Source organism: Lissotriton vulgaris, chromosome 6, assembly GCF_964263255.1.
Source record: "Lissotriton vulgaris chromosome 6, aLisVul1.2, whole genome shotgun sequence".
NCBI lineage: Eukaryota > Metazoa > Chordata > Amphibia > Caudata > Salamandridae > Lissotriton > Lissotriton vulgaris.
The window spans coordinates 1,533,964,116-1,533,985,340 of NC_141694.1; the positions used below are offsets into that span (position 1 = coordinate 1,533,964,116).

At 44.1% G+C, this 21,225-nt stretch overlaps 1 protein-coding gene across 1 annotated transcript in view; it reads left to right on the plus strand.

Annotated features, from left to right (window-relative positions):
• Positions 1-21,225, plus strand: part of SLX4IP (SLX4 interacting protein) — a 616,355-nt gene that overhangs the window by 206,108 nt on the left and 389,022 nt on the right. The window contains exon 4 of the mRNA XM_086925435.1: positions 14,760-14,883. Within this exon, the coding sequence (XP_086781561.1) occupies positions 14,760-14,883 (124 nt within the window). The remainder of the gene's footprint in view (positions 1-14,759; positions 14,884-21,225) is intronic.

Below are 21,225 nucleotides of genomic sequence, written 5' to 3' on the forward strand. Positions count from 1 at the left end.
CTGAGCCGGGTTCTTACAGACCTATCACTCTGCTCAATGCCGATGCAAAAATATTCTCTAAGGCATTGGCTAATAGATTGAGTAAGGTGATAGAGAGGGTGGTGTCCCCTACACAGCATGGGTTTATACCCGGCAAAGGAACTACCGAACATATTAGACAGCTGATTACTATTCTGGATGCTGAAGCAGCCTTGGGGGACCCTGTCGCGGCTATCTTTTTGGATGCTGAGAAGGCTTTTGACAGGGTCTCTTGGGTCTACCTATGGAAGGCTATGGAGTGGGCTGGTATTGGTCGAGGGTATATAACCGCAATCCAGGCACTATATAAACATCCTAGTGCTAGGATACGCATTAATAGATCATATTCCAATGCAGTACAGATCAGACGGGGAACTAGGCAGGGATGTCCAGCTTCACCTTTATTATTCGCAATTTATTTAGATCCCTATCTGAGAAGGCTTACCAAAAATAGGTGGATTAAGCCAGTTTTATTGCATGGAAAGAAGTATAAAATATTTGCCTACGCAGACGACGTGGCTGTTATAACACCTACACCAGAGGAGTCACTGGTCGAAATAGAACAGGAGGCAAGAAAATTTGGAGAGGTGTCGGGCTATTCAATAAATAGGGGAAAAACACAAATAGTTCAGAATAGACATACTACATTCGTAGATGCAAGAGTTGTCTCAGACACAAAATATTTGGGTGTTAAGGTGACAGCAGATTTGGAAAAGTTAGTAGAGATAAATATGGAACCATTACTAGACAAAGTCAAAACCAATTTGGAGAGGGTCAATAACTTACACTTGACTCTCATGGGTAGAATTAATTTTGTTAAAATGGTTACTTTTCCGAAATTTTTATATTTGTTTAGGGCAATTCCACTCTTTATTGAAGGGATATGGTTTAATAAAATAGAATCAGTAATTAATAAACTAATTTGGGCACAGGGGAAGACACGTAGGGCATACCGTTTTTTAACTCTATCACGAGAAAGGGGAGGTTGGGGAGCACCTGATTTTAGACTTTATTACTGGGCAACAGCTCTACAATACTCCAAAGGACTATTAGGTGGAAGTGTTCAGGAGGAGGAGGAGGGAAGAAAGGGTCCGGCTAATGTATATGAAGCCCTCTTAGGTAAAGCGGCAGAAAACGCCTTAGTAACAACAGTGGACTTCGCATACTTTAAGCACACAAGATTCAAGACCCTGAGTGCGATCTATAAAGTTTGGAAAGCAATAAGGAAAAAACTGGGACTGGGAAGGTACAACAGGTATTTAAGGCTTTATATGAACAACGATCTTCCAATGGAAATCTTCCGTGATACAGTTATGAGGGAATGGGATGTAAAAGGGATTAAGAAACTGGGGGATCTAATGGACGCAGAGGGGGCAATTTTAACATTCCAAAATATACAGCAAAGATATAACATAGCTGGGAATAATTTCTTCAAATACCTTCAAGTGAGGAGTTACTTTCACACAAAAACAGGGGGTGTAGGAGGGATGAAGAGCTGTAGGATAATGGAATACCTGGGAAGCAGCCTTGCATGCTCAATAAGACAGCTGTATGCAGAGCTCCAAGTTTATAAGATAGACGATAGAGAAAAATACAGTAATAAATGGAGAGAACAGGTAAAGGCACGACCGGAAGACTTACAAACTTCTTTAGATTATGGTCGAACTATTTTATGCTCAGCGACACTTCAAACTCAACATTATAAAACAGTTTATTCATTATATTTCACACCAGCCAGAATAGCCAGCTGGGGCGGCTCCTCTGGAATAACGTGTCCAAGGTGTACTTCTACACAGGCTAATATAACACATATGTTTGCAAACTGCCCACAATTGTATACTCTAAAACTGGCGATAGAAGAGTTTCTGGATAAATCACTGGGAATACAAACAAAACTAACTGAGGAGCTGATAATCTTGGGGGTAAGCCTAGATGTAAATACAACCTATCCAGAATTTTTATTCATGGTCACTGCAGTATTTAGGATAATTGTAGCTAAAGCATGGAAGGAGAAATCAGCACCGTCGTTTCAGACGTGGGTAGCAAGACTACTATCTACATACAACCTGGAGAGGGCCATATACGATAGAAGAGGAAGGAAGGCAAAAGCTCTGGGGGGGTAAGATATGGCTACCTATTGAGAAATGGAAATGCAGGAAATCTGTCTCTGATAGTAGTTGAGAAATTTGTTAGCTTTATAAGTTTTATGGAGAGAACGTAGGATGCATTATTCTGAAGTTTAGTGGTTTTTGTTGCCTCTCTTCACGGTTGTCTTAAATATGTATTTTGGTTCTCTTCTCTTTTGTTTTGTTTATTTTTTTGTTTTGTTTACTTTTTTATTAATACAAATCTGTATTTGTTGTAAATGACTGTGTAATGTTGTAAACACACCGGATGTAAAAGAAAAATGTGGGGGGGGGGGGGGGAAATTTTGTCTGAATAAAGATATTTAAATAAAAAAAAAAAAAATCTCCTCATCCTAGACACCCAAATCCAGACAAGTGGAGATATCCTGCCAACACTCATTAAAGAGTGACAAATTAAATGCCTTGGGGTTCACAAGAGACTATTTTAGTCTTCTTCTTTGATCTGCGATGATAGGCGCAGCCTGTGTCGCTTGTATTGGGTTAACCCCCCACCTAATTCCACCAATACATATCAGTGGATTATGATCACTGAACGGGCTGTGCATTAAAATTAAAACTTGAGATAAACAAAAACACAGGGGCTGATACAAAGATAAAATCTATGATTGATACACAACCCCTCCCATTGAATGTTGCTGTAATACGGGGTTTAATTGAATATACCAGCTTTTCTAAAGCAAAAACCAAACTATAAGTATGTAAAAAAGTGTTAAATGCAGTGCCTTCAGGTGTATGTGCCATATGGAGTCCTTCCTCAAGCATACATCACATCACCAGGATCTATAGGGCTGGCACACAAGTGACAATCGCCTCCCAATACAAGCTTCTCCCGACCCAGACCCCATCCATCTAAAGAGTTAATGGCCAAGCAGAAACTGCGGAGATTAAATATCCCACTTGAAATTGAGTTTGCATTATAAAAATTAAGCAAGACAATCATTGTAAATCCTTTAACATACAATTTGAGGGTCTGAGAAGTGTGAGTCCCACTTTAAACCTTTAACACAGCCACAAAGCTCTAGTCTCACAAAAACAATCGAACTATACTTTGCTCTCTCCGATGCTGATGCTACTGCTGGGACAAAGTAGGTTTGGTATCGTTCAAGGAAGAAACAATTGTCTAGTTCCCAAGTTTCCTGTAGATAAATCACCTGGTATATCTTGACAAACTGCAGCCAAATGTCCAATTGGTGCTGGTGCCCATTTGGCACATTCAAGTATTGCAGCTCAGACTGCTTTAAGTTGAAAACATTCCTTTTCTGTGACACGCTGCAGCCATAAGAGCGCGGCAATTGACTATAACAGCTGAGCGTTATACAAGTTAAATACTGCTACTGCAAGAAACTGGGCGTAAACAGGTCTGACAAATCTTGGAGAAGTGTTCAGACTAGTAGGTATCAAAGTGGAAGTAAAAATTAAATGTTAGGGTGTCGCGTTTTCCCATACAACCAAGGAAACATTTCACAAACTGGTTTCTCTCCAATCTGCGAACTCTGTGCTTTGATATCAAAACAGAATTTTGCTCCAATAAGATACATGTGTGATGACAAATTCTCATCCAAACATTTCTACTTTGAAATCTAAAGGCCACTAACCAGTGCCTGGAAGCATGCACGCTGAACTGGAGAGGATACGAAAATGCCAACTTCCCTCTTCAAGCTCTCCTTTCCTTCCCACAGTGTATGTGACTCAACAAGTAACAGAAACATGGCCAATCGCTGTAATGCTTAAAGCCATAAGGTGATTGGCCATGTTGTACTCACACCCTCACGCTGCCTCCTGAGCAAGGGTCAGTGGAGACAGGCAAGCCTAAACTGCCATAAACACGACCAATCTGTACATTGCTTTCATGCTGTTTTTAGTTGGAAAGGGCATGAGAGCAACACAAGGATTGGTGTGAGCAGGAGAACCCAACGCTCCGAAGGAGACTGGGGGAGCTGTGCTGTGTTCCCCTGGCTCCTTTGTAGTGTGGGTTCATTAAGCATAAAGTGTGCATGTCATGCTGGTCATAGAAAGAGACCTGTCCAACCTGACATGCCCACTCTACTTAATACCTGATTTCTGCCACTCAGCAGGACTGACCACTCCCTGCCCTGACACCTTGCTTGTTAAAAACACAACACTGCAGTAAACTGACATAATTTCTAATTCATGGTAATGCATGTTTCGCTCATTAGGGGGAGGGTTGACAACGCTCCTTTGCCCTAAAGAAGGAATCGCTTCTTGTCATTGTTCTTCGTGGCGCAACTGCTAACTGCAATTGTTTACTATTCCATTAATCAGAATCTTGACTCGTCTGTGGAAACGTTTAGCAACTTCACTTTAGAGGAGGCTTTTCTATTATCACTAAAAATAAACCTTCCACCTCCCAATTGGACAGTTTTCCTGGTAACACGGTCAAAAGCCTGGCAGAGGTATTCACTCTTAAAACGTCAAGAGATCATGAATACATCTTTTACTTTCGGCTATGTCCCTTCTGAGATAAAAATTGCTGTAGTCAAACCAGTTCTTAAAAAAACATCTTTAAAGTCTATATATCCTGCAAACTGTTGCTTTATCTCCATTCTTCTGTGCTTCGCCAAACTGATGGAGAGGGCTGGTCTCGCCTGCGCTTGATGAGGTGAAAATCATTCTAGATGGTGTTGGAATTCAAATTTTATTAGATCTGTCTGTGACATTTGACACCATCAAATCCTCTTTTCTCGATTGTGAGACTTCGCCATTCAGGGTCACGTCAGTAAACTGGCTGAGCTCCTATTTGTCCAATAATGTACGAAGTGACCAATTTAGTGAATATATCTTGCAAGCAAGACCACTGCTCTGGGGTGCTCACAAGGTTCTTTGCCCTCACCCCTTCTTTTGAACTTGGATCTTTGTCCGCTAGGGGTGATGTTTCAGGACTTGGGTCTTTTCTACTTTTTGTGGATGATATACAAATGTTGTTAAACATTGGAGGTGAGTGAGTTTTTTCGAATTGAAAATCTCCCTGAACCTCATGACTTGACCCAAGCTTGAATGAGCTGTAACTATTTTAAGCTCAATCCATCTAAGATGCAATCGATGTTCGCTCGTAATTCTACTATTACCATTGACTCTAACCTACATTCATGGGGCCTTGTCATCCTCATGTACCAGTTGTCCTCAATCTAGGAGTGCTAGTTGACAACGACTTTTAGCTGAACTCTAGGGATCCACTGTAGTTGGTACTTACTTTTTAATGTTAGATAACTGAGAAGGAACTTAGCTTTGCTGTGTTTTGCCCACATACGTATGATTATCAATGTTCTGATTTATTCCAGGATTGCATATGCAATGCTGTTTATTTAGGTCTTTCTGAAATGCAATAATCTACTGAAACTAAACATGTTTATAAGGCCTGTTTTTTGGACTGCGGAAATTTGATCCTGCTACTCTCAAACTAGTTTCACTAAAAAGCATTGTATTTAATGTGTCTTACTTAGCCTGTAAAGTATAGTATACTTACTGTTGCTAAAAAAAAAAAATACTATTGAAACATTAACAGATGAGGGACTACAGCTAAACCCATGCAAAATCCCAGAGGGTTTAGCAAGAAAAGTGCTGAGGAGAAGGAGCTGCTAACTAGAGCTAAGTTAGAATTCAAACCTTGTCTTATGTCTTCTCCATTCTACTGATAAGATGTTGCCCGTTTTAAAGTCTCAGTAATGAGCCTTATTTTGTGACAATTTACAAAAGGGGGTGGTGATGAACAGAGTGTCTGAATTGAGCAGACCACTCTTACCCAGTCCAAAGATCAGGGCTTGATCCATCACCGTTATTTATCTCACTGCCCCATCCCAGCTCAGAACCTGGCTATATGCAAATCAGTCTGTCCCTGGCCCAGTGCATCATGGGAACAGGGCAGACTAAACTACCAAGCCAATTCTTTACCAGAAAGGAGACAAGCTACCGGGGACCGGTTTCTGGCATTTCAGCCTCTTCGGCCCGGCTTGCTTGAATCCTGATGGAGCAGTGAGAAAGGGACTCATGTCTGAGTATACCCTGCCACACCTATAGTGGCCAAAATCGATTTACAAAAGGGGGTGGTGATGAACAGAGTGTCTGAATTGAGCAGACCACTCTTACCCAGTCCAAAGATCAGGGCTTGATCCATCACCGTTATTTATCTCACTGCCCCATCCCAGCTCAGAACCTGGCTATATGCAAATCAGTCTGTCCCTGGCCCAGTGCATCATGGGAACAGGGCAGACTAAACTACCAAGCCAATTCTTTACCAGAAAGGAGACAAGCTACCGGGGACCGGTTTCTGGCATTTCAGCCTCTTCGGCCCGGCTTGCTTGAATCCTGATGGAGCAGTGAGAAAGGGACTCATGTCTGAGTATACCCTGCCACACCTATAGTGGCCAAAATCGATTTACAAAAGGGGGTGGTGATGAACAGAGTGTCTGAATTGAGCAGACCACTCTTACCCAGTCCAAAGATCAGGGCTTGATCCATCACCGTTATTTATCTCACTGCCCCATCCCAGCTCAGAACCTGGCTATATGCAAATCAGTCTGTCCCTGGCCCAGTGCATCATGGGAACAGGGCAGACTAAACTACCAAGCCAATTCTTTACCAGAAAGGAGACAAGCTACCGGGGACCGGTTTCTGGCATTTCAGCCTCTTCGGCCCGGCTTGCTTGAATCCTGATGGAGCAGTGAGAAAGGGACTCATGTCTGAGTATACCCTGCCACACCTATAGTGGCCAAAATCGATTTACAAAAGGGGGTGGTGATGAACAGAGTGTCTGAATTGAGCAGACCACTCTTACCCAGTCCAAAGATCAGGGCTTGATCCATCACCGTTATTTATCTCACTGCCCCATCCCAGCTCAGAACCTGGCTATATGCAAATCAGTCTGTCCCTGGCCCAGTGCATCATGGGAACAGGGCAGACTAAACTACCAAGCCAATTCTTTACCAGAAAGGAGACAAGCTACCGGGGACCGGTTTCTGGCATTTCAGCCTCTTCGGCCCGGCTTGCTTGAATCCTGATGGAGCAGTGAGAAAGGGACTCATGTCTGAGTATACCCTGCCACACCTATAGTGGCCAAAATCGATTTACAAAAGGGGGTGGTGATGAACAGAGTGTCTGAATTGAGCAGACCACTCTTACCCAGTCCAAAGATCAGGGCTTGATCCATCACCGTTATTTATCTCACTGCCCCATCCCAGCTCAGAACCTGGCTATATGCAAATCAGTCTGTCCCTGGCCCAGTGCATCATGGGAACAGGGCAGACTAAACTACCAAGCCAATTCTTTACCAGAAAGGAGACAAGCTACCGGGGACCGGTTTCTGGCATTTCAGCCTCTTCGGCCCGGCTTGCTTGAATCCTGATGGAGCAGTGAGAAAGGGACTCATGTCTGAGTATACCCTGCCACACCTATAGTGGCCAAAATCGATTTACAAAAGGGGGTGGTGATGAACAGAGTGTCTGAATTGAGCAGACCACTCTTACCCAGTCCAAAGATCAGGGCTTGATCCATCACCGTTATTTATCTCACTGCCCCATCCCAGCTCAGAACCTGGCTATATGCAAATCAGTCTGTCCCTGGCCCAGTGCATCATGGGAACAGGGCAGACTAAACTACCAAGCCAATTCTTTACCAGAAAGGAGACAAGCTACCGGGGACCGGTTTCTGGCATTTCAGCCTCTTCGGCCCGGCTTGCTTGAATCCTGATGGAGCAGTGAGAAAGGGACTCATGTCTGAGTATACCCTGCCACACCTATAGTGGCCAAAATCGATTTACAAAAGGGGGTGGTGATGAACAGAGTGTCTGAATTGAGCAGACCACTCTTACCCAGTCCAAAGATCAGGGCTTGATCCATCACCGTTATTTATCTCACTGCCCCATCCCAGCTCAGAACCTGGCTATATGCAAATCAGTCTGTCCCTGGCCCAGTGCATCATGGGAACAGGGCAGACTAAACTACCAAGCCAATTCTTTACCAGAAAGGAGACAAGCTACCGGGGACCGGTTTCTGGCATTTCAGCCTCTTCGGCCCGGCTTGCTTGAATCCTGATGGAGCAGTGAGAAAGGGACTCATGTCTGAGTATACCCTGCCACACCTATAGTGGCCAAAATCGATTTACAAAAGGGGGTGGTGATGAACAGAGTGTCTGAATTGAGCAGACCACTCTTACCCAGTCCAAAGATCAGGGCTTGATCCATCACCGTTATTTATCTCACTGCCCCATCCCAGCTCAGAACCTGGCTATATGCAAATCAGTCTGTCCCTGGCCCAGTGCATCATGGGAACAGGGCAGACTAAACTACCAAGCCAATTCTTTACCAGAAAGGAGACAAGCTACCGGGGACCGGTTTCTGGCATTTCAGCCTCTTCGGCCCGGCTTGCTTGAATCCTGATGGAGCAGTGAGAAAGGGACTCATGTCTGAGTATACCCTGCCACACCTATAGTGGCCAAAATCGATTTACAAAAGGGGGTGGTGATGAACAGAGTGTCTGAATTGAGCAGACCACTCTTACCCAGTCCAAAGATCAGGGCTTGATCCATCACCGTTATTTATCTCACTGCCCCATCCCAGCTCAGAACCTGGCTATATGCAAATCAGTCTGTCCCTGGCCCAGTGCATCATGGGAACAGGGCAGACTAAACTACCAAGCCAATTCTTTACCAGAAAGGAGACAAGCTACCGGGGACCGGTTTCTGGCATTTCAGCCTCTTCGGCCCGGCTTGCTTGAATCCTGATGGAGCAGTGAGAAAGGGACTCATGTCTGAGTATACCCTGCCACACCTATAGTGGCCAAAATCGATTTACAAAAGGGGGTGGTGATGAACAGAGTGTCTGAATTGAGCAGACCACTCTTACCCAGTCCAAAGATCAGGGCTTGATCCATCACCGTTATTTATCTCACTGCCCCATCCCAGCTCAGAACCTGGCTATATGCAAATCAGTCTGTCCCTGGCCCAGTGCATCATGGGAACAGGGCAGACTAAACTACCAAGCCAATTCTTTACCAGAAAGGAGACAAGCTACCGGGGACCGGTTTCTGGCATTTCAGCCTCTTCGGCCCGGCTTGCTTGAATCCTGATGGAGCAGTGAGAAAGGGACTCATGTCTGAGTATACCCTGCCACACCTATAGTGGCCAAAATCGATTTACAAAAGGGGGTGGTGATGAACAGAGTGTCTGAATTGAGCAGACCACTCTTACCCAGTCCAAAGATCAGGGCTTGATCCATCACCGTTATTTATCTCACTGCCCCATCCCAGCTCAGAACCTGGCTATATGCAAATCAGTCTGTCCCTGGCCCAGTGCATCATGGGAACAGGGCAGACTAAACTACCAAGCCAATTCTTTACCAGAAAGGAGACAAGCTACCGGGGACCGGTTTCTGGCATTTCAGCCTCTTCGGCCCGGCTTGCTTGAATCCTGATGGAGCAGTGAGAAAGGGACTCATGTCTGAGTATACCCTGCCACACCTATAGTGGCCAAAATCGATTTACAAAAGGGGGTGGTGATGAACAGAGTGTCTGAATTGAGCAGACCACTCTTACCCAGTCCAAAGATCAGGGCTTGATCCATCACCGTTATTTATCTCACTGCCCCATCCCAGCTCAGAACCTGGCTATATGCAAATCAGTCTGTCCCTGGCCCAGTGCATCATGGGAACAGGGCAGACTAAACTACCAAGCCAATTCTTTACCAGAAAGGAGACAAGCTACCGGGGACCGGTTTCTGGCATTTCAGCCTCTTCGGCCCGGCTTGCTTGAATCCTGATGGAGCAGTGAGAAAGGGACTCATGTCTGAGTATACCCTGCCACACCTATAGTGGCCAAAACCATCAGTGGCTCATTGCACCATCAGGATTCAAGCAAACCGGGCCGAAGACGGCTGTAATGCCAGAAACCGGTCCCCGGGAGCTTGTTTCCTTCCCAGTGTAAGAATTGGCTTCTGTAGTTTGGTTTGTCCTGTTCCCATCATGCACTGGGACAGGAACAGACTAATTTGCATACAGCCAGGTTCTGAAACTGGGATGGTGCAGTGAGCTAAAAAACGGTGTTGGATCTAGCCCTGATCTTTTGACTGGGTGAGAGCTTTCTGCTTAATTCAGAGACTCTGTCCCTCACCACCCCCTTTTTGTACTTATTTTGTGACAGGCATATAGGAGTCAAGCCAGTTCTCAGCCCTGTGATAGGAGACCTTCAAAAGCTTTTGCCTAGAGCGCTGGGAGTAGTAATGTAAGAAGCCACCTCCGATCCAAAAGATCCAACCACAGATACAAGCAAGGCTCAGAGCAATGGCATTCTCAGCTCTTACACTACTAGCCTTGCTGCACTCGTCGACAAAGTCCCCTCCTTGAGAGTGACACACACTTTGTTCAAAATCTAGCTAGAGATAATTTCTTCTTTGTGAAATAATTTACAATTTGTAATTCCCAATCCATTTCGGACATTCTGTCCGTCGGGGAAGTTACCCTTGATTTCTGAGAAAAGCAAACTATAGCTGTCCTTCACTGAAGGAGGCCAAAAAAAATAAAACTAATATTCCTACCAAAAGGTGACTGTCAAGCTGGGTATTGGGTCCATGTCTTAAACCAGAAAATCTCTTTATTAAATAGTGCGAGGAGGAAGGAAGGTAGATTATTAAACACATGTGGAAGCCACATGAATTAGATCAAAAGATTGTAAAGCTGTGGCTGTGTTAGATTTGCCAAATCCAAACGTATGCTCTCCCTAACGTACTAGGTGTTTGTTTGTGCTTCTGTGTAACATGATGGTACAAAGATTTAGAAAATCATTCACAATATGCAAACATTCTATTGTTGGAATCCCCCTAGGACATAGACGGCACCTCTGTAACAGAAACTACTGGTGGAAAAAGAGGAGAAATACATAATTAAATGATTAGTTGAGTTACACAAGTCTGAGCATCACCTAAGCCCAAGTAATACTTTTTCGCACCCCAAGAACGTTTTGTACATTTCCATGAATACCTGCTAAGGATAAGGCCCTAGCATGTGCAAGAACACAATGACGCATCTGTACAACTTTTGATTTCAGTTATAAAAATGTGCCTGGCCTTCTTCTTCGCCAGGCGACAAAAGGAGATGAGATCTCGAATGGCATAATTTAAGAAATCAGGAATCCCCCAATACTTACTGGCACTACAGACACGAAAATGTTATGGAAAGGGACATTCCACATCCTTGAAGAAGCTGATGAAGCCAGAAAGTTAAAGAGCCTGATATTGAGACTGTGACCATATGAATTCCTATGTACATCCAGGCAGTATGATTCAAAATTAGGTGGGTTGACTACATCAAAGTGAGGACATAGGCAGAAAAAAGTAGAAATATGTTTGGATTTAGCTGGGACAAACTGTTTTTTTTGAGTGAAGGACCCGAGCATCACCATCCCTTCTTCTATGACAGAATTCCAAGATGCACATTTTGGCAGGAGGGAAAGAAGGGTGTTATGTGGAGTGAAGGTTGGTCCCAGAAACAATCCTCCTCTGTCAGAGTGCATGCAGATCAAAAGGGTGCAAGAGTTAAAGGTTGGGGTGTGAGCAGGGAGGGAACTGGGTGGAAGGGGAGGTTAGACGAAGAGTCAAAAAGAATACCTGGTATGTGATTGAGGAAAAAGAGTAAAGGCTGAAACTACTTAAATTTCACTAGAATGAGGTGCTTACTCATAAGCGTGAATGGGTTGGTTTATAGTATGGTCCTGTAGTCATCAATCCTAGTGCTACAATCCAAATCAAGACCCATACCCACAAGCTATCCCTTAAGGTGATATTTTTATAATTTCTTAGCTAACCTTTTAGGTGGGCTAATTCCTCAAGGAAAATGGCAGTGAAACATCTTCAGCAATTCCTGAAAAGTTATAAATTCATAGATATTTTGAAAGATAAGCATCCATGCCCTTCACAGTTTATATTGCAAACTTTCCAACTAAAGCGTTTTTCCATTCCCTTTTGGTTACTCCATATTTAAGGGTTGCACATATATCAATAAGACCTCCATTTATTCAAGCTTATCAGTTTAATAATGGAAATTTATCAAGCAGGATTGGAAAAAAGGACCCTCAAGTTGGAGATGTAAAGGACCCTCACTGAAACACATAGAATTTCAAGAACAAATTAGGGGCACAGTACTGATTATAAATGAAGAAAATTTGGAGAGTACTGGTATAGCTTTCAAGCAGTCCTAAGTGGGTACTCAAGGTCAATTTGGAAATATAAACTTTCTATGAGGAATAACACATCACTAGTATTGCTAATCTTTTAGTTTAGCAAGCAAAACACAAGAGAGCAAGAGATTAAATCATTTGCGTAGAAGACTCCAAAAAAGAACTTGACAAAAAAAGACAAAATAGGGTAGTCGCAGTATTCCACCAGTTTTATTCAGATCCATACAAAGAAACTCCCCTCTTTTAGAGTGGACAAAAAATCTTTTCTTCAAGACTTAAACATGCCTTGAATTACCAACTGGAATGTCATGGTGAGCAAAAAAAAGATCGATTTAGGCCCAGACCTCTCTACTGGGGTGTATGAATGACATTGTTCTGAGTTCTGTCCATCAACTGTTCTTTTTGCATTTGAATTACCATGAACAGGCTACAAATTTAGAATACCCTATTTATAAAAGAAAAACAAAGAGATTGAGGATATTATTAAGAATGTGTCCGTAGGCCAAGGGCTTGTCCAGACATATTTTGTTTAGAGATATATACAAAAACTAGTTTCTCATCCCTGTAAGCTATATAACTCTTCTAGGGATTCGGGACCATTTAATGAAGGTCTGGTACGTATTTTTGAAACTCCTAAGAACCTGGTGCAATGCAGTTCATATCGACTGATCACTATCCTGAACACCGATTATAAAATCTTCATGGAAATTTTGGCAAACAGGTTGGTATCTGATTTGGGAAGTGTGGTAGGACTGGACCAAACCAGACCTAGTAAACAATCATTATTCCGCTGGAATGTTGGGTGGTTAAAACTGTGGATGTTTGGTGTGACCGTACAATAAGTGATAATGTTAAGATTAATTCATATTATTTTCTCTGTATGGGCAGGTCAGGCGTGTTGATAAGTAAATTGAATGTTTTTATTTGACTTGTGTCTATAATGTAGTCATTTTTCTTATTTTCAAGATTGATTTATTATTAAAACAAAACGATATCCCTTGTGTTAAAACGCATCCTTTTTTAAGGGCCTTGCAAGGCTTCACAGATTTGAGGATCTTAAAGTTCACCATCTCCACTCTCTAATTAGCAATGTTTGTGTTTCTGTCTCCTTATTGCTGCACAGTGACGTGCCCACCATATGCTCCCGCGCACCATACTACAACTCATATGCTGCCAACATCTTTAAATCCACCACGAGCAGAAATCCTCCTATTGCCTGTTACAAAGACTCATGTGAACAGCTTCTCAACTTTGACCGTGTACAGGCCACAATCATTCCTTTTAGCTCCCATATCATTGTCCTAATACATGCACAGCAGGGCCCTAGCCAGAGGTGTGAATCATCTCTGTGTGTCACTGTCTCTTCCAGTCACTGTGTAGTATATAATTTAGATCAGCGGTTCTTAACCTGGGGTCCACCACAACTACTCTGAAGGTCCACAACTGTTTACAAAAATTGAATAATATTAGTAGATTAGTAAACTATATATATATACATAAAAAATATAAATTGAAACTGAAAATGGAACATTTTAAAATGTTCTTTATTAATGAAGGAATTTGAAATTGGAAGCTAAAAATGAAGTTGAATTGTAGGAGCAGCTCAATTACAACAAACAGTTGTATGGACAATTGGGGACCTTAATTAAAGCACTATTATGCACCAATAAAAAAGGAGCATACATTATGAGCAAAAGAGACAGAGTAATTTGCTCGACTCGTTAGTATCGCTTTGTCTTCTTTTAAAACAAACATCTTGAAACAGTCCAACCTTGCGATTAAAATTTAGATATTTGTATATCTTTTGTGTATATAATAAAATATTAAACAATGTATGTATGTGTTAAATGTATACTTGTTTCTGTAGCTTTGCATATTGTTTTGAGGTTCATATCATAGAAATTGCTTAGGTGGGGGCCCTGAGTTCCAGTAGTCAGTCATTTGATATCCCCAAAAGTCAAAAGGTTAAGAACTACTGACTCATCCCACATATTGCTGAGGAGTATTTTTGTAGGACATGTCTTGTCACCAAAACTCACTCGTCACTCACCAGTGACCGCATAGCATGGCATGATCATTCCAATCATTGCGTATATTTACTGATAGTTACTAAATATATAAATTTTTTAATATTTTGTGTTTTGTGCAGCTAAGCCTGCTCCAGAGATCATTCATTGCTGTTGCTTTGTGACTATGACAGGTTCTCTATAATACAAATATTTCATAGTGCCATACGAAACTGTAATTGTGGATGTATCTAATTTCTGGATTTAAAGCTATATTGTAATTTGCTATTAGACGTTGCACATCAGTGAGTGTCAAATCTTAGAACACCTTAAAGCCATGATCCACATGCATTCTGAGGATATTTCTTACTTGTTGTGCGCTGACTTAGTGTGTACATTGTATGTTTCAGGAAGTCTGTATGCTTCTCAAAGATCCTATTGATGCAAGAGTTAAACAGTTTGTGGAAGCTCGAAAATCTAATGGCCAACAGAAGAACAAGGAGTTTACACAGAGCAATCCCTTGTTTCTAAAAGGTAAAAGGAGTATGCAATTTCTTATCTGTAACTGAGACAGAGAGAAAACTACTTATACAGCGTTGTTTATTGTATTTATAGAAATATTTTATAACATTCGAAATCTTTAATTCTAGTTTATCTAATTTCGAGAGATAATAAAATGGTAACATTTGTACACACCTACTTGTTTAACAGACAATCTATGTGCCAGTCTAAACAGGCATTTGCAAATCCAGAACGTCTAGCTCTAATTCTATAAGTATGCAAAAAGTGTGTGTGCATGCCTTTGTGGTCTTATTACATTTAAACCTATAGGTTTTGCAGAAGCATGTTTGTCCATGTATATGATACATTCTAATATGCATAATGTGAATCTTGATTAAAACATTAAAAAGAGTTCTGCATGGAATAGACAAGGAAATAATATATGATGCGAGTGGGTATTTTTGAATAGTAAAATAGTCCCTCTTGAGTTGCAACGCAAGCATTGCATAGAAGGGGTAGTAACACACCAAACAGCCAATAGCAAGAGTTGAGAGTAATACTCCCCTAAGCAGACCCAACCCCCACACTATATATATTTTGAGTATTTTTTAACAGTATATCTTGCAGACATCTACACTGTCTTACATCCATTGAAGAGAAAGTCGCTCTGGCTGTAAGATCAAAATATCATCCGGCATTTGTTTAGAACCAGAGTTTTCAATTAATTGAACTGTGTTGGCATAGGCAGTCTTGCTACGTCACTTTGTTCTGATTGAGACTTCTAACTGCAGATTCCTCATCATATCATTTTCCCCCATGTGTCAGACAGAATCCAAAAAATGTAATAGGAATTCCCGTGTAAATCGACAGTAGGCATTGTACCGCTCTGCATCGGGTCTGCTAGTTCAGGATGTGACGTCAGGGCCACTCCAAAACCGCCATCTTCGTGCGCTAATATTAGTTCCTGTCTTTTCACGCCTTCTGCTGCAGATCAGTAGCTAGCAGTCCTGTCTCTTGACAGAACTTTCCCACTCTGAGAACTTTTTTTTTTGTCAAAACTCTCACAGTGCACAGATTCTGGACCCCAAAGCAAGAGGATTTAGACCATGTCATTACTGTCAACAACGGATGTCGGTGACAGACACAAAGTCTACCTATGTTGCTTCAGCATTACTCATAACATGAAGCCGCGCTTGTGTTGTGCTAAAATTATCTGAAAGGCCATTTGAAACTGCACCACCAAGCTCGCTGTTGCTGAACTCTGGAAGAAGTCATAGAAGCGTCTAGGCTTTCGTATTCTGCGGCTGATCTACTGACACTTAGGAAAGGTATGGCCACGTGTCAGCCGGTCTTTCCTGGGCGGTATAGAGGTAAACGCCGTTGTCCTGGCTGTGGATGGCTCCCAGGTATTTCCCCGGTGCTCACGGCCTCTAGCTCTAAGACCATTGCTAATTATAAGTGTCTATTACTCAATACTCGCTCCTTGAGCAGACATGCTCTGGACATCTATGAGCTGCTAACGGTTGAAAAACCCGTATGCCTAATGCTCACTGAAACGTGGCTAGGGGAGTCCTCAAACCCGGATGTTGCTACTGCTATCCCCCCCGATTATGTAATTTATAGACATGATAGATCTATCGGGAGGGGTGGAGGGGTCGCAATTGTGGTCCAAAGATCTGCCACTTGTGTGGTTGTTCCTATGGCGCCTATTTCTGGTTGTGAGTCCCTTGCTTTTTCCATTGTCCTATCTCCCCATCAATCCTTTTCGGGGCTCCTGGTCTACAGACCACCTGGTCTGCGAGGGTCTTTTTATGAGGAGTTACAGACATTAATCACGGCACTTTGCCTCAAGACAGAACACTGCATTGTGCTTGGGGATTTTAACATACACATGGATGCTTAGTCGGACGGCGATGCAATTAAAATCAATGACATCACCGCCCCCTTGGGTCTTATTCCCTATCTGTCTGTTCCAACCCACAATAAAGGCCACACTCTTGATCAGGTGTTTTCTACCATTCCTCTTGCTGTGGCTTGTCCCGTCCCTGTCCTTTGGTCAGACCATTTTTTGATCTGCTTTCAAATTCAGGGAACTTGCAAATTACCTTGTGTAAATTCCAACCATTTCAGGCACCCTAGTCGGGCATATCAGTGGGTGACTCCTGAAAGTTTGGCTCAGGCCTGTGTGGAGCATCCCTGTATCCTACCAGGTGACTTAGAAAGTGACCTTGACCTGCTACAGAAGTGGCTGGTCGAGCGGTTAGATGAGCTTGCTCCACCTATTGCGCCCCGCTCATCCACCAAGCGGACATCGGCGCCTTGGTTCACGGAGTCTCTTGCACTATCCCGGCGTAATTGCAAGGCAGCAGAGAGGCTTTGGCGCAAGCAGTATGATCCGGAAGCCAAGGCCACCTATAGGGCTTCTATTAAGATCTATCATGCGTACATTCTGGCCGAAAAAAAGAATTACTTTTCCGCAAGAGTTGAGACGGCTTCAAACTCTTGCAGGGAAATCCTTACTATTGTCAAGGAGTTGGTTACCCCTAAGGCCAGCGCAGTGCATCATGAGTTCTCTGAACCATGGGTGATTTCGCTAGCAAACTTTTTTACAACAAAAATTAGGCGGATTCAAGACTCTTTCCCCTCCTCTGGCCTTAGTGTTGTTACCAACCCGAGTAATCTGCCGATCTTGTCAGTTGAGTCTAGGCCTGTTCTCTCTGAGTTTCCAGCTATTTCTGACTCTATCTCCCAGGACCTCCTGCTGAAACTTAAGTCAGGCTCTCCCTTGGACCCCTGCCCTGCTACTTTTCTGGCTAGGGCTGCGAGGGTTTTGAACCCTCTGATTAATCCAGTTCTCAATTTATCATTGACCAGTGGTGCTGTCCCTTTGGTTTGGAAACAAGCTATGGTTGTTCCACTCCTCAAAAAGCCGGGCCTTGATCCCGAGAGTCATGCAAACTATAGGCCAATTTCTCTTTTACCTGCTCTTGCAAAGATAGTGGAAAAGCATGTTCATTCAGTGCTCTCCACTTTTCTTGTAACTCATGGCTTGCTTCACCCCACCCAGTCGGGCTTTCGCTCCAATCTAAGCACCGAGACGGCTCTTCTGGAGGTAAATGAAGCCATTAAGGAAGTACTGGATTCAGGTGTAAGAGCTATGCTGGTAATGTTAGATCTGTCGGCGGCTTTCGACACCGTCCCTCATGAGGGTCTCCTCAGCAGACTTTATAAGATCGGTCTGAGAGGGACGGTGTTGAGCTTATTTAGATCTTATCTAGCGGGTCGCCGACAGGTGGTCTGGGCCCCCCCGCACTCGGCCGAAGTGCCGCCTTTGGAGGTCGGTGTTCCACAGGGGTCGGTGCTTAGCCCGACTCTTTTTAACATCTTCATGACCCCTCTGGCGGTGCTGGCGGAGTCTTTCGGGGCTCAGATCATATCATACGCGATGACACCCAGCTCCTCTTCACCTGTGGTAGAGGTGCTGAGTTCAACGGAGAGAGCATCCGCGGGTGCCTTGGGGCTGTTTTAGACTGGTTTCAGCAAAACAGCCTCAAGTGCAACCCTGACAAATCAGAGGTGCTTTTCTTCGGGTGTCAGGCTGACCCGAGGTGGCAGGATTGGTGGCCTGTGAACATGTTCCCTCCCTCGTCTTCCTCTTTGGTGGCTAAGAACCTTGGGGTCAAAATTGACAACAGCCTATCTCTGAAGTCCCAGATCTTGGGCCTGACTGGCACTTGCTACGGTCTCCTTAAAATGCTGCGCAAGTTTCTTCCTTTGCTCCCTCTGACGCATAGGAAGACGACGGTCCAGGCTCTAATCTGTTCCAGGCTGGATTACTCAAATGTTTTATATTTGGGTCTTCCGGACTACCTACTACAAAAACTCCAGGTGGTCCAAAACTCGGCGGCACGGGCCATTTTTGGCCTACCCCGCCAAGCGAGAGCCTCGGACCTGTTACTCTCCCTTCACTGGCTCCCTGTTAGGAAGCGGATTGTTTTTAAAGCACTCACGCTGGCGCATAAGGCACTCCATGCAGTAGGAGCTTAATACATCCAGAAACGCCTTACCTTCTACAAACCTACAAGATCCCTCAGATCGGAATCCCTTGGTTTGGCTATTGTCCCTGCTATTAGGAAAGCAAGGGTAGGGGGACGCTCTTTCAAACATCTTGCTCCCCAGTTATGGAACACCCTCCCCATGTCGCTCCGCTGTACCCCGAACCTGCTGGCCTTTAGAAAAGGTCTGAAAACATGGCTCTATGGACAGTGATTGGTCTGTTTTTTATCTTTTTCACCTTCTTTCTTTTCTGTAGCTTTGCTGTGGGTCAGAAAGCGCCGGTACACTCCTTGGAGTAGCCGAGCGCTATATAAGACACCCATAACATTAACATTAACAAGCGGTCCTGGACCAGGTCAAGGGTTTGGCCATGTGCCCACTGCTGTGACAGATACAGTGTTTGCTCCTCGTCGAGATCCAGTTCATGTAAGTCAAAGAAACACAAGAAATCAAAGCACAGTTCTCCGTTGTCCCGCCACTATCCTCACTCCGAGTTGTCTGATGCCTCCGGTACCTCTAGATCTTGGAGCTGTGCTATGTAGCAGACTCCACAAGCTATTCTGCTCTACCTCATCTGTCTCAGCGGACCTTTAAAGCAGACAAAATGTGTTGTCTGAAGCAGGCCGTTATAATCATCTTTGATACCCCACCTTCCTCTGGTGCACCTTTGGACCCCAAAGGATTCGAGGTGGCATCTCATTGGAGGCCCTTCAGCTGACTCGTCCTGACGCAGACTGCACCACTTGACCTCTACCCGAGGTCTGATCTGCCATCAAGTACGGCACCACTGGTTCTAGCCCGAGCACAATGCTTGGTGCCATCTCCGGTGGCGAGACTGATGCCTTGGGGTACAGCCTTGCTGCTGACACCTACATCAATGATGCCAGACCCAGAGCCGATAATTTTATCAGAATCGAAAGCTCGACCGCTGCCTTCTCCATCACGTTATGTTTCTACTTATGATGCTGATCAAGAGTTTTATGATCGAGATGTTGAAGGGGATGTATTCTACACGGAGGGCAATGTTTTTTTGGACCTGCAAGATTCCAGTGAGTTGGATACCTCCCCTGACATCGATGTAAGCTGGCCACGGAAGAATATACCTCCTTTGCAACAGTCATCAGGAGGGCTGCCAAAGTTCTTGACCTCAACCTGCCAAAGCAGGAGGTAGAGACAAACGTGTTGACAAAGGATCTTAACCAGGCAGCTACCACTGAGTAGCCTCTGCCTCTTTTCAGTGAGGCCCTTTTAGATGTGGGCCCATGGGCGAAACCAGGCTCTTTTTCACGTTCAAAAGACAGATGGCAAGATAACACAGGTCCACTCCCGAAGACAATGACTTTCTGATACAACAGCCAACTCTGGAGATCTTGGTGGTACAGGCATCCTCCAGCTGCCAGAACCCCAACTGTTTTCCCACCACTCCACCTTACAGAATTCAAATAAATGGACAATTTTACAGAATACATTTTTACAGTACCTTTCTTGCCCTGCAATCCATCAACACCATGTGCCTCCAGGGATAGTATTTGCACATCTTGTAGGGCAGAGTGGTGGATGTATTTCCAGCTGTCCCAGAGGATGTCGGACACATCCTACAATGTCTGATCCTTGACAGCCAAGATACTGTAAAATATTTGCAGTCTGTTCTGGCCTGAACATAACCGACTGCCTGGGAAGGGCAGTCACCACCAGCATGGTACGTAGATGCTAATCCTGGATCCGCTCCACAGTTTCTACTTTATCGTCCACCAGTCCCTCATGCTCATGCTGTTAATAGGTTCAAACGTTTAGGGCAAAGTCTAACTCAGAAATGTATGTAAAGCAAAGCTACTGCTTGCTCACTGGGCCCTACTCGGCACTGGTGTAAAGAAACTTGAGGAGGCCTTCCGCCGGGTACGTGGAGGGGCCCCCATCTGGAGCTCTCCTGCCAGAATACTGTGCTGAGGGGCCCTCCTGGAGCTTGGGGGCCCCTTCACGGGACCTGTGCTAGGCCACTGCAACTCAGCAGTTATCCACCAGCAACGGCTAGAGTCTCTCGACTTGCAGGATGCATACTTCAACATTCCCATCCTGCAGTCCCACAGACCCTACATGTGGTTTCTGGAAGGCCAAGAGCCCTTTCAGTTCTCCGTACTCCCTTTTGACTTTACAATTTCACGTTAGTGTGCACAAAGGTGATGGTGGTGGTCACAGCCCATCTACGGAGGTTTGGTATGGCACTTTGATGACTGGCTACTGAAGACTGACTCGCCTCAAACCCGCAGAGAATTCGCAGTGTGTAAACTTTTGCAGGCTGGAGTTCCCAAGGCAATGCTC